Source organism: Muscardinus avellanarius (genome assembly GCF_963383645.1).
Source record: "Muscardinus avellanarius genome assembly, chromosome: 1".
NCBI classification, from domain to species: Eukaryota; Metazoa; Chordata; class Mammalia; order Rodentia; family Gliridae; genus Muscardinus; species Muscardinus avellanarius.
In genome coordinates this window covers 50,077,355-50,090,913 of record NC_137786.1, presented here as the reverse complement: position 1 = coordinate 50,090,913, position 13,559 = coordinate 50,077,355, and the positions used below count along the sequence as shown (strand labels likewise).

The 13,559-nt window shown below is 38.1% G+C and overlaps 1 protein-coding gene across 3 annotated transcripts in view; it reads left to right on the top strand.

Annotated features, from left to right (window-relative positions):
* DEPDC1B (DEP domain containing 1B) overlaps positions 1–13,559 on the top strand; it is a gene marked incomplete at both ends in the record, with an annotated part of 88,746 nt that overhangs the window by 40,919 nt on the left and 34,268 nt on the right. For 2 of the 3 annotated variants that reach the window (XM_080719720.1, XM_080719719.1), the window contains one exon: positions 4,296–4,431. The exons of the other annotated variant lie outside the window; for it this stretch is intronic. In XM_080719720.1, the coding sequence (XP_080575846.1) occupies positions 4,296–4,431 (136 nt within the window). The remainder of the gene's footprint in view (positions 1–4,295; positions 4,432–13,559) is intronic. 3 annotated transcript variants of the gene reach the window in all.

Sequence of the window (13,559 nt, the reverse complement as noted above, 5' to 3'; positions counted from 1 at the left end):
TTGTCTTCTATGCACCTTGGAATATACTTCAAGGCTGTTTGGAATGCACATTGAGGTTCCAGATGGAGATGGAGACCAGTCCTGCCTTGGAATACACATCCAGGCTTTGAATTCAATCTCCAGCAGGGTGACCTGTTCTGCACCAGCCCTTTTGCACTGAATTTCCACTACCTAATTACCCAGCAGATCCTTATCTTATCCAGACACTTGCTTAACCTCGTTTTTTTCCACCCAGAGGCTTCTTGTCCAGCGTATTGCATTCTTCCTGGCTGGAAGGGGACCCTGAAATACTGTGGAGGGTGCACACTTCCTGGTTCCAGGGATCCCGGGTGGGCTGCAGAGTCTGGGAGCAGTAGCTCCTGACCAATGGGGGACTTGGTGAGGGGAATCTTGCTAGGGCCTCCAGAGATGTTGCAGAAGTTCTCTGAATTAATTGACCCAGTGCCAATTAGAGTGGAAAAGAAGTTTATTACATCGGTGAGCTGAAGTTAGGATGGTTCCTGAAAAACTCTGACCCTGAGATACACGTGAGCTCTCATTTTATAGAACAAAGGGTGGAAGTAGGCAGGCTGGCTTACAGAAGTTGAAACGTGTCAGTTAATGATTGCAGGAAATTTCTCTGTAAGTTACAACCTAAATGACTTATGATCTTTTCTTCAGTTGATTGCCTACATACATGGCCTTCCATTTTAGTAACTTTTCAACCACAACAACAGATGTGTCAGGGAGTGCATCCATTGAGTCGAGGCCAGGGATGCTATTAAGCATTCTACAGTATATGGGACAGTCCCTACCACAAAGAACTACCTGGCTCAACATGTCATAATGCTGCAGTTGAGAAGCTGCAGTCTCTGCCCCCGACCTTGCTTACCATGTTATCTCCACTGTCCTTGATATTTGGTAGGGCATGGTACCTTACTTTGGTTTCCTTCTTTAAGAATGTGTTGGTGGTTTTTGGTCATTTGCATTTCTATATAAATTTTAGTCTCAGTTTACCATGTTTCATGAGAATTTTTTTGGTATTTTAGTTGGAATCTCATTGTAATTGCAGATCTTCCTGGGGAAATTGACATTTTATGGTATTGAATCTTTTTATTTACCAATATGATATATCTGTCAGTTTCTTCTGTCATGTCTTATACAAATTTTATATTTATGTATTTACTAAAGGGCTTAAAAATCTTTTGTTCAAGATGATTTGCTTATTTGGCCAGTTAGTCATGAGGCATTTATTGTTTTCCTTTCCTGGAATTTAATTTCTTCTTGTGAAAAATGTGATATTTAAACTAGATAATCTCTAACAAGCTTTCCATCCCAAGACTACATAATAGAAATGTTAGGACTAAAATGAAAACTTTTCAATGCACAAAATTGCCCACTGGAAGGACCTCATCTACCGTTTTTCTTTTTTTGGTACTTTGATTGAATTTAGGGACATTCTACCCCTGTGCTATACCCAAAGACCTTTTAATTTTTTTTTTTTTTTTTTTGGTGGTACTGGGGTTCTTGGAAGCCCTTCTACCTCTGAGCTAAACTCCCAGACCTATTTTATACTTTTTTATTTGGAAATGGTCTCTTCAGCCAGTGCGGCTGGCTTCAAACCTGCGCTATCCTCCTGTCTCCGCCTCCCAAGAGTGGGGATAACAAGCGTGCGCCACCACGCCTGGCTCCTTTTAAAATTTTGAAACAGGATCTTACTACGTTGCTGAGGGTTTCCCTAAGTTGTGGAGACTGGCAACTCATGCTCCTCCTGTCTCAGCTTTCCAAGTACTGGGATTACAGGCATGTGCCACTATGCCCATCTCCTCTTGCATTTTGTCTTGGGCAGGGTTGACAGACTGCTGTGGAAATAGATAGCATGCCTGCTATTGATAACTGCAAATGTTACTCATGGCAAAGATCCCATCTTCTCAGGTTGGTTGCAAAAGTTATTCCTTGGCACCTCTTCAATCATAGTTCTGAATGTAAGAAATTCTTCTTTGGTCTTTGGAAGATAAGACTTGTTTCTGGGTGTGAAGATATAAGAAACACATTTTTGAACTTAGGGGAAATTTTATGTATTATCCAATATAATTCTTTCATTGATATATGGATAAATTATGATTTAGAGAGACTTTTACTTTCCAAAAGACACACAGATAGTTCATTAGAAATCCAACCTGGAACTCAGGTCCAAAAATATTTACACCATAGTTAGGAATTAGAGTTGAGGTCAGTGTGCATTTGTGGTAGGATAGGGGTAGGGATTGGTTTAATTTTTAATGGACTGAGAGATGAGTAGTCTGTGAACTCCTGGAATAACATGCAGTATCGTGTGTGCGCGCACGCGTGTGCACGTGTGTGGAGACCTGAATGCTTCAGTGTGGCTGGAAATAGGACTTCTGTCTTAATCATTGGCTTTTAAGAAGTCAGAATTGCCTGTGTTTACTTACAAAGTGTGATACTTTCGGCTTTTATAGATTCATGTAGTTTATATTGTAGACTCTTTTGGAAACATTGCCTTGGTAACTTGACTACCAAAAATTTAAGCTTTCAATTTATCTTTAACTTGGTTAATGATTTCCAGACCTTACTGTTTTTTTTTTTAACTAAAAAATACAGTTATCGGATGAACTTCTCAGAGAAGAAGCTCAGCTTTTCTCAATAGTCATCCCTGTCAAGTTTCTTGAAACTGTTAGTTGCTTTTATTATTTGCGATTTTCTGGATTCACCTTGGTATTAGCTTTCCTTGAAAATTATAGACATTTTAGAATTTTTGTTTCTATATTTGTCTTAAGAGTAGATGTTTAGTTATTTGTATACTTCTCCACGGATATCATGGATAATATTTAAGTCTGCATTTTGGCTTATTTTATTTTATTTTTTTTGCAGTACTGGGGATGGAACCCAGAAGCATTCCACCTCTGAGCTACACCCTCATCCCTATTTTTTAGTCTTTATTTTTAAACAGTGTCCCACTGACTTGCAAAGGGCCTCACTAAGTAGTGAGGCTGTCTGCGAACCCAGATCCTCCTGTCTCAGCCCCCCCAAATGCTGGGATTACAAGCCTGCATCACCACGCCCGGCTTTGGTTTAAATTTGAAAGGGTAAAAATAAATGCCAGCAACCTACTGACTTCTATGTGAAAATAAAACCCATAGTTCTTTCACTGTTTTTGCAATATTTTTCTTTTCTTCCTTTAACTGGTAATTGAACTTAGGGCCTTGCCTTTTCTATGCAAGTACTCTACCACTGATCTGTATTCCAGCCATGCAGTACATTGTAATCTATCCTTTTCCTACAAGCTCTCCAAAAATATATATACTTAGTTTTGGTTCTTTAGTAGTAGATAGGGTGTAAACCATTGGAATTTATGTGAGTTTCTATGTGCTTGTTAGCAAGTGCTACTAAGTGCAGGAAGGGTTAGGAATAGGTAAGGTGTGTAGAAGGCAGAAAAAGGATACTGGGCAGCTTTCTAGCTTCTTCAAGATGAATTTCTAGACTGAAGTTTTAATCTCAAGGCAAAGGGGTTAGATATTCAAAGGAAGGAGGATTAATTTTTATTAGAAATAATTATAAAAGTTATTAGGCCAAGTGAATTTTTGTTTTAATGTATTCTTCTTTAGCAAGTATTACGGAAGATTTTTCTGTTTATTTATTAACATCTAATAAGTTTTGGCTGTTGTTATACAGCAGTAAGAATATCAAGTGGGGGCCTAGTATGACATTATGAACATCTTTATAGAAATCATGATAAGAGAACAAGTTTTATCTGTTTATTTTTAGAATATGTCAAATATTTGACAACGAGTTTTCTGAATAAATGTTATTTATCTAAATGTTATTTGATGCTGGGTGTGGTGGCGCACGCTTGTAATCCCCGCGCTTGGGAGCCGGAGACAGGAAGATCACACTGGTCAGAAGCCAGTCTCTCTCTGGCTTAAGAGACCCTGTTTCCAAATTTAAAAAGTATAAAATAGGTCTAGGAGTGTAGCCCGGAGGTAGAAGGGTTTCCAGGAACCCCAGTACCACCAAAAATAAAAAATAAAAAATATAAAAAAATAAATAAAATAAAATAAAATAAGTAAAAATAAATAAATGTTATTTGATGGGGACAATGAATTGATATCTTACAAAATCATAGTATTGTTCAGTACAATTACCCATGTGTAATAATTTGATAAAGTTGAAGCTAATTTATCTGGAATTTGGAATTCTTGTGTGCATTCTCAAGGACAAAAGATTTGGGGACGATTAGTAAAATACCTGGGTCTCCCACTGGCTACAGTAATAGAACATTTCTTCTTGGCTTTTAGATTTCCTCCTTCTTCACCCCTGAAACCATATCCAAAGAAGCCCCCATACCCAAAGGATGTTATTAAATTTCCAGAATGGAATGATCCTCCACCAGGCACTTCACAAGAGAACATCCCAGTGAGGCCACTTGTGCTGGTAAGTGCTGCGTCCTAATGACAGGGCCATAGCTGGAGCTATGCTAACCCATAGCCTTGGTTCCTTTCTTTCTCTTGGTCCTTATAAACCATTAGTTGAAAGTACAATAAGGCAATTTTATACCTGTCAAGAGCTGAGAGACCAGTTAACAAAGAAAGATTGATTAGACTTTTTCACTCTTGCTCATTGACAATTTGACAGAATATCTGGTAGCTGTTTTCTTATGCTCAGTCAGAGCAGATTTCTGTTTAAACTCTTGTAATCCTTTTTCTTATCTAAGACTTAACCTACCACCCCTTATCTTCTGCTGAACTTTATTATAGTCATTTCCAGTTAAAAGTGAGAAGGGTCAGACATGGTTTATTGTGGGGTGACTCCTGGTACAATATATGAAGAAAGATTCTTCTAGTCTTAGAAAACCTCAGCTGATTGTGGAATAGAGTCCCTCTTTTTTTGGCATTTGTTTTCCTTAAAATATCCCCAGTAGAAGACTACCAAGATTTGGATAATGATAAAAATAAGATAGGGAGAAAGACTTTGATACAACAGTTTGAAAGAAAATTTGCTAAAACTAATGCTAAAAATTAGTCTGTAAGACTAGACATCTAAAACAGTTTTGTTTGTAAAGATATAATGAAACTATTTTAGGCATGGTAATTAGAAGAAACAAACAAAAAATGTTTCCTAAAGAGGAAATTATATTATACCTCAGTTTGGAGAAGCTAGTTAAGAAGCTTAGATTTTATCAAAATGATTCAAAGAAAAGAGTGCCTGCCACCAGTGACGACAGGGAGCATTCCATCAGGCCTTTGCAGATGTTTTGTGGATGGTTATGAGTTGGTTTAAATTTGATGATAGAATAGAGATGACTTTGAACGTGAGAGGGGCAGGCAGTTGTACTTGGAAATCCCAAATCTATATATTCAAAAAGATTTATTGAGGGTCCCTGCATGCGAGGCATCATGCAAGGTTCTACAGAGGCAGTAATGTATGACTTTTTTTTTTTTTTTTTATTCTGAAAGGGCCCATAGTTCAGTGGAGCACACAATACAAAATAAACTCTGAGAAACAAAGCTATTTTTTATATTTATATTTATATTAGTTAATGAAGAATTATACAAATAATATTTTTAAAATATAAACCCTAAAAATTATTAAATAGAATATCTATGCAGAAACCCTGTCATATTAAAGTCGGCTTTTATAATAATTATACTTAAAGTTGTATATAAATGCCTTTGGGCTCTGTTCTGAGAAATGCACATTTTCAAATAGTACAATTCATTTTTCCAAGGCATAACAGGCTTTTTTTTTTTTGCCATTACAAATTTTTTTTAAAATTTTTTATTGGTGCACTGTATTCATACATCATAGTGGGATACAAACTTTTGTAGACATACATGCACACATCGCCCAGTCAGCCCCCACCCGATCCCCACCCCATTCTCTCCCATCCCTCCCTCCCATGCTTGGCTTAGTGGTTGACATCTAGTATTATAGCAATTTATCCAAACTTAAAAATGATAATCTCACATAACAGTTTCATTTGTCTGATACCAAGCTTTTGATGACTTAAAGATAACATTTCAATATTTCTTTTTACTTTCTTTCTTACCAGAGAATACTTTTTTTCTATTTTTTTTTGTGAAACTATCATATATTTATATATTTATTTTTCAGAAAAAAAAAATCTATCCTAATATGGAATGTGGACTCTAGATACCCACAACGATCTTGAAAAAGAACAAAGTTAAAAGATATATATTTTCTGATTTCAAACCATATAAAGCTACAATAATTGAAACAGTGTAGTACTGTTCTAAAGGCAGATATATAAACCATTGGAGATAAATACAAGCCAAGAGCTGAACTCTTCCCTATATTTTCAAGTTATTTTTGACAAGGTTTCCACGAACATTTGGTGGTGGAAATAATAATCTTTTAACTAAATATTGTTGAAAAATAATAATTACATGGAAAAGAATAAAATTGGCCCCTTACCTAATCCCATATACAAATATTAACTCAAAATAGATAAAAGACCTAAATATAAATCTTAAGACTATAAACTTTTAGGAGAAAATCTGGGTCATAAAACCTCACAACATTGAAATTGGCAGTGATTTCTTGGATATGATTTCAATGGCATAGGCAACAGAAGAGTATACAAACTCCCTAAAAAAAAAAAAAAAAAAAAAAAAAAAAAAATATATATATATATATATATATATATATATATATATATATATATATATAGTATATCCAAAGACAATGTAAACAGAGTTAACAGTTACTAATAGAATGGGATAAAATATTTCCAAATGCTATATCTGAAGGTATATTAATATTCCAACTAGAAATCCTAAAAATTAGCAACAATAAAGGCAAACAATACCATTTAGAGATAGGTAAAAGACTAACATAAGTGATGAATCTCCACAGATAACCAATCTTAGTTGTCTGTTGGATGGAAACTCTTGTTTCTCTGGTTCTGGTGTGTGTTACCTATTTCTTCTTTGTAGATAATCTCTTTGAGTATTTTCTCTAGTGCTGGTTTTAAAGACATAAATTCCTTCAGTTTCTGTTTGTCGTGGAAGCTTCTTATTTCTCCATCTAATTTGATAGAAAGTTTTTCTGGGTAGGAAATTTTTGGCTAGAAGTTGTTTTCTTTCAGAGTTTGGAATATGTTAGTCCAAGCCCTTCTGGCTCTCATGACTTGTTTTGGGAAGTCTGGAGTGATTCTAATTGGTTTGCCTCTGAATGTCACTTGGCCCTTTGTTTTTGTTGCCTTTAAGATTCTCTGCTTGGCTTCCACATTGGTCATTTTGACAATTATGTGGCGTGGGGATCCTCTTCTCCGATCCTGTCTAAAGGGTGTTCTATAAGTTTCCTGGACCTGTGTATCGACCTCTTGCTCTATGTTTGGAAAATTTTCATCTATTACTTCCTTGAAGAGATTGTTGATCCCTTTGGTATCACTTTCTTTTCCCTCCTCTATTCCAATTATTCTTAGGTTAGCTCTCTTAAAATGGGCCCATATTTCTTCAATATCAGATTCCTGCTGTCGGATTTTTTTTTCTAGATTAGAAACTATACGTTCATTTTTGGAATGATCATCTTCTTTTTTTTAAATTAATTTATTTTATTTTTTATTGGTGCGCTGTATTCATACATCATAATGGTATAATGAAAATACTTTTGTAGACATACATGCACAGATTGCCCAGTTAGCCCCTACCTGATCCCCACCCCGTTCCCTACCCATCCCTCCTTCCCATGCTTGGCTTAGTGGTTGACATCTAGTTTTATAGCAATTTATCCAATATTAATGATGATAATCTCACAAAACAGTTTCATTTGTCTGATACCAAGCTTGTGATGACTAAAGATAACAGTTCAATATTTCTTTTTGCTTTCTTTCTTACCAGAGAATATTTTTTTCTTTTCTTTTTTTTTTGTAGGTGAAGCTATCATACATTTATTTATTTATTTTTCAGAAAAAATCTATTCTGATATGGAATATGGACTCTAGATACCCAAATCAATCTCAAAGAAGAACAAAGCTAGAAGATGTATATTTTCTGATTTCAAACCATATAAAGCTACAATAATTGAAACAGTGTAGTACTGTTCTAAAGGCAGATATATAAACCATTGGAGATAAATACAAGCCTAGAGATAAATTCTTCCATATATTGTCAAGTTATATTTGACAAGGTTTCCACGAACATTTGGTGGTGGAAATATTAATCTTTTAACTAAATATTGTTAAAAAATAATAATTACATGGAAAAGAATAAAATTGGACCCATACCTAACATATTTACAAATATTAACTCAAAATAGATAAAAGACCTAAGTACAAATCTTAATACTATAAACTTTTAGAAGAAAATCTGGGTCATAGAACCTCACAACATTGAAATTGGCAGTGATTTCTTGGATATGATTTCAATGGCGCAGGCAACAAAAGGGTAAATAAACTCCCTAAAAAAAAAAAATATTGTATATCCAAAGACAATGTAAACAGAGTTAAAAGTTACTGATAGAATGGGAGAAAATATTTCCAAATACTATATCTGAAGGTATATTAATATTCCAACTAGAAATCCTAAAAATTAGCAACAATAAAAGCAAACAATACAATTTAGAGATAGGTAAAAGACTAACATAAATAACGAATCTCCACAGATAACCAATCTTAGTTGTCTGTTAGATGGAAAATCTTGTTTCTCTGGTTCTGGTGTGTGTTACCTATTTCTTCTTTGTAGTTAATCTCTTTGAGTATTTTCTCTAGTGCTGGTTTTGAAGACATAAATTCCTTCAGTTTCTGTTTGTCGTGGAAGCTTCTTATTTCTCCATCTAATTTGATAGAAAGTTTTTCTGGGTAGGAAATTTTTGGCTAGAAGTTGTTTTCTTTCAGAGTTTGGAATATGTTACTCCAAGCCCTTCTGGCTCTCATGACTTGGTTTGGGAATTCTGGAGTGATTCTAATTGGTTTGCCTCTGAATGTCACTTGGCCCTTTGTTTTTGTTGCCTTTAAGATTCTCTGCTTGGCTTCCACATTGGTCATTTTGACAATTATGGTGCGTGGGTATCCTCTTCTCTGATTCTATCTAACGGGAGTTCTATAAGTTTCCTGGATCTGTGTATTGACCTCTTGCTCTATGTTTAGAAAATTTTCATCTATTACTTCCTTGAAGAGATTGTTGATCCCTTTGGTTTCACCTTCTTTTCTCTCCTCTATTCCAATTATTCTTAGGTTAGCTCTCTTAAAATGGGCCCATATTTCTTCAATGTCAGATTCCTGCTGTCGGATTTTTTTTTCTAAATTAGAAAGTATGCGTTCATTTTTTGAATGATCATCTTCTAGGAGCGAGATTCTATTCTCCATGTGGTCTAATCGGTTGTTTGTACTTTGAATTGAGGCCTTAACTTCATTAATTGCATCCTTTATCTGTCTTTGGCTCTCTCTGAATTCTTTTCGAAACACCTCTATTATTTCTACAGTTATTTTCCTGATTTGATCTTCTATAAATCTCTGCATTTCTGTTTTATCAGGTTCTGATGTTGTGGGGTTGTCGGCATTCATTGCTCCATTGTTATTCCTCTTTCCCATGATTTCGGAAGTTTGTGCCTTCTCTGGGTTCTTCCCTGGGTCACTACAATTTCATTTAAGGTCCTGTGGATCTCGAGACTATGGTATCTCAGTTCCCACTACTCCTCTACTGGGTTGTATCGCAGAGTCTCAGACCCAGGGAGTCAATCGAGGCTGCTTTAGACCATGGGGGGGTGCCAGGTTGGGCGTTCTCCTATGGTGTAATATCTCTGCCACCACCACTCCCCCACTGGGTCAAGTCCCAGGGAGTACAGTACTGGGATTTCTCCTCTAGGGTCCCCAATTTGACTCACTGTTGAGTGTGCAGATGGAGCTGTCGTGGACTCGGTGAATTTGCTGCTGCCGCCGGTGGTAGCAATATGGCGCCGCTGCTGAGCCCTTGGCCATGAGGCTGGCTTATTTCTCCTTGGTTTTGAGTTCCACTCTGGGTCCCTGCAGGGTGCAGTGAGCCCAGCCTCTGGGAGATTTAGATGCTGCCTGCGCAGAGAAATCTGCCGAATCCCGCCCGGCTGTTCTGCAGCGGCTCACCTCGGCTCGCTGTCCGCCACTCCTCTCTGGAGCTTGGTAGGCTGTTGAGTGAGTTGGTCTGGTGCTGTCCGGTGAACTCGCCGCTGCCGCCAGCAGTAAGGCACTGCTGCCGCGTTCTCGGGCGCGAGGCCGGTGTATCTCCTTTCTGGTTTCTGAGCTCCGTTATGAGTTCCCTTCCTCTCTGCAAGGCAAAATGGAGCCCGCCGCTTCACGCCGTGGCTCCGGCTGCAGCACTGCAGTCTGTTTTCTGGTGTCTTGTTTTTCCAGCCCTCTTTTTCTCTGTCCCTTAAAATTACATTTTTTGTTTCTCTGCTGATGGTGTTTTCTGGCTATGAAAGGCGCTGATTTTGTGGTAATAGAGATTGGTTGTTAGCGGGGCTTGTAAGCCCCGTTTTGCTCCATCGCCATCTTCCTGGAAGTCCTCGTAATGATCATCTTCTAAGAGCGAAATTCTGTTCTCCATGTGGTCTAATCGGTTTTTTGTGCTTTGAATTGAGGCCTTTACTTCATTAATTGCATCCTTTATCTTTCTTTGGCTCTCTCTGAGTTCTTTTCGAAGCACCTCTATTATTTCTACAGTTATTTTCCTGATTTGATCTTCTAGAAATCTCTGATTTTCTGTTTTATCGGGTTCTGATGTTGTGGGGTTGTGGGCATTCATTGCTCCAGTATTATTCCTCTTTCCCATGATTTTGGAAGTTTGTGCCTTCTCTGGGTTCTTCCCTTGGGTCACTATGACTTCACTTAAGGTGTTCTGGATCTCGAGTCAGTAGTATCTCAGACCCCACTACTCCTTTACTGGGTTGTATCACAGAGTCTCCGACCCAGAGAGTAGATAGAGGCTGCTTTAGACTGTGGGGGGTGCCAGGTTGCACGTTCTCCTATGGTGTGATATCTCTGCTACCACCACTCCCCCACTGGGTCAAGTCCCAGGGAGTACAGTACTGGGATTTCTCCTCTGTGGCCCGCAATTTTACTCACTGTTCTTGAGTACGCAGATGTAGCCGTACTGGACTTGGTGAATTCGCTGCTGCTGCCGACGGTGGCAATATGGCGCCCCTATTATGCCCTCGGCCGTGAGGCTGGCGTATTTTTTCTTGGTTTTGATTTCCACTCTGAATCCCTGCAGCATGTGCTGAGCTCAGCCACTGGGAGCTTTAGATGTTCCTTCGCCGAGAAATCCCGCCTGGCTGTTCCGAAGCGGCTCACCTCGGCTTGCTGTAGCCTTTCGGTGAAATCGCCGCTGCCGCTGGCAGTATAGCGCTGCTGCCGCGTCCTCGGGTGTGAGGCCGGTGTATCTCCTCTGTGGCTCTGAGCTCTGTTCTCAGTCTGCTTTCTCTCTGGAGCCTGGTGATTTTTTTGTTTCTCTGGTGATGGTGTTTTCTGGCTATGAAAGGCGCTGATTTTGTGGTAATGGAGATTGGTTGTTAGCGGGGCTCTTAAGCCCCGCTTTTCTTGGTCGCCATCTTCCCGGAAGTCTCGAAACAAAGCTATTTGATGATGATTTACTTTTTTTTTTTTTTTTTTTGCTGTACCAGGGATGGAAACCAAGGGCATTCTACCTCCGAGCTACACCCCCAGCCCTATTTTTTTTTTTTTTTGAGCCTTTTTATGTTTGAAACAGGCTGTCTACAAACTGTGATCCTCCTCTCTCTGCTTCCCAAAGGCTGGGATTACAACTGTGCACCACCACGACAGGCTGATGATGATTTACTTCTAATGAGTAGTACTTTGTTACTGTATAATTGATAGTTCTTGTTCTAGAGAAAATTAAAATGTATGCTCTGAGAGATCATGTACATTTTTGTAATATTTGTATTCACTTAATATGGCTCTCTTTGGAGAGTTGTTATTTAATAGAGCTTTTTTTCATTATAAAGCCACCCGCTACTGTTTACTGTTGATTCAAGGTGAAATCCAACATGAAATTAATGTACTTTTATGTGATTGATAATGATTTTCCTTTTCTGTTCTACCTGGCTCTTGAAGTTATAATATTTCTGGTGTCTCTACTAGGAGAACCAAGTCTTCATTAGCATATTTTAATCCACTGTGTGGGGCTTTGCACCAAAGATAGAAGCTTCTCTTATTTATTTATTTTTATTTATTTATTTTTTTTGTGGTACTGAGGTTTAAACCCAGGGCTATACCTCCATTCAACCTTTGAGCTAAATCCCCAGTTCTATTTTACTATTTATTTATTTATTTATTTATTTACTTTTTGGGGTTGCTGGGGATGGAACCCAGGGTCATTCTACCTCTGACCTATACTTCCAGCCCTATTTTTTATTCTTTATTTTGAAACAGGGTCTCACTAGTTTCTAAGTAATAGATGAGGCTGGCCATGAACTGTGATCCTCCCGTCTCAGCCTCCCAAATGCTGGAATTATAAGCATGCACCACCACGCCTGGCTACTTTTTTTTTTTTAAAAAGGGTCTCGCTAAATTGTTGAGGGCCTCACTAAGTTTCTGGGGCTGGCCTGGAACCTGCAATTCTCCTGTCTCAGCTTCCAAGTGAGTCCTTGGATTACAGGTGTGTTCTGTCATTCCCTGCTAGCAACTTCTGTTCCTAGTTTCATATATATTTTTTAATTAATTTTTTAATGGGTGCTTGTATTTATATGTAATAGTGGGGTAAAAATCCTGTGTGGGCATAAATGCACACATCACCCAGCCAGCCCCCACCTGTCTCCACCTCACTTCCTCCCCATCCCTTTCTCCCATTATTGGTTTAGTGGTTGACTTCCATATGAATAAGTACATTCATGCACTTTAAAGCATTTCCTTCTCCCCACCTCCCATCTCCACAGTTAGGTTGTCTTATTTGCTCCTCTATAGGATCTCTTTTCATATTTTAGGGGGGCCCTAAAGCAGTATCTCAGAGTCCCAGATTTTTGAACCCCTTTGCCCCTAAAAATGAGTTTCTTCCCTGGACATCTGTATTTCTTTTTCTTTTTCTTTTCATGTAACTTTTGTCCTGTCTTTGCTTGTACTTCCGCTTATGTGTAGGGGTAGGGGCTAGAGCCACCTGCTTGTCGTATTTAATTCCACTGAAGTTTGGGCTCCTGCTTGAGGATGGTTCCAAAAAAATGGCAGAGCAAGATCCGCCTCTTCAGTGGGGAAATACTAGAATGATGAGGCTGTCAAGAAAGCATCTTAAAAAAACAAAACAAAAAACCCAAGACTCAGCTCATCATTTCTACTGTGTTACTTTGTCTCTTCCTGATCTCTGCCTTCTTTGTGTGTATTGTTTTTAATTTTTGGTTTGTCTTATCTTACTTAGCTATAAAACAAAATGGAAGAAAATAGGCAAAGACAATTATTTGTTGTGTTTGCTGAGGGCAAACTAATATTATAATATGAAGGTTAAGAGTGTGGGTTCTGGAGTCAGACTGCTAGGTTTGAATCTTGGCTTCTCCAGTTATTAGTTTTGAACTTGTTTCTAGGTATCATCCATTGTACTTGTAAATTTCCTTATCAG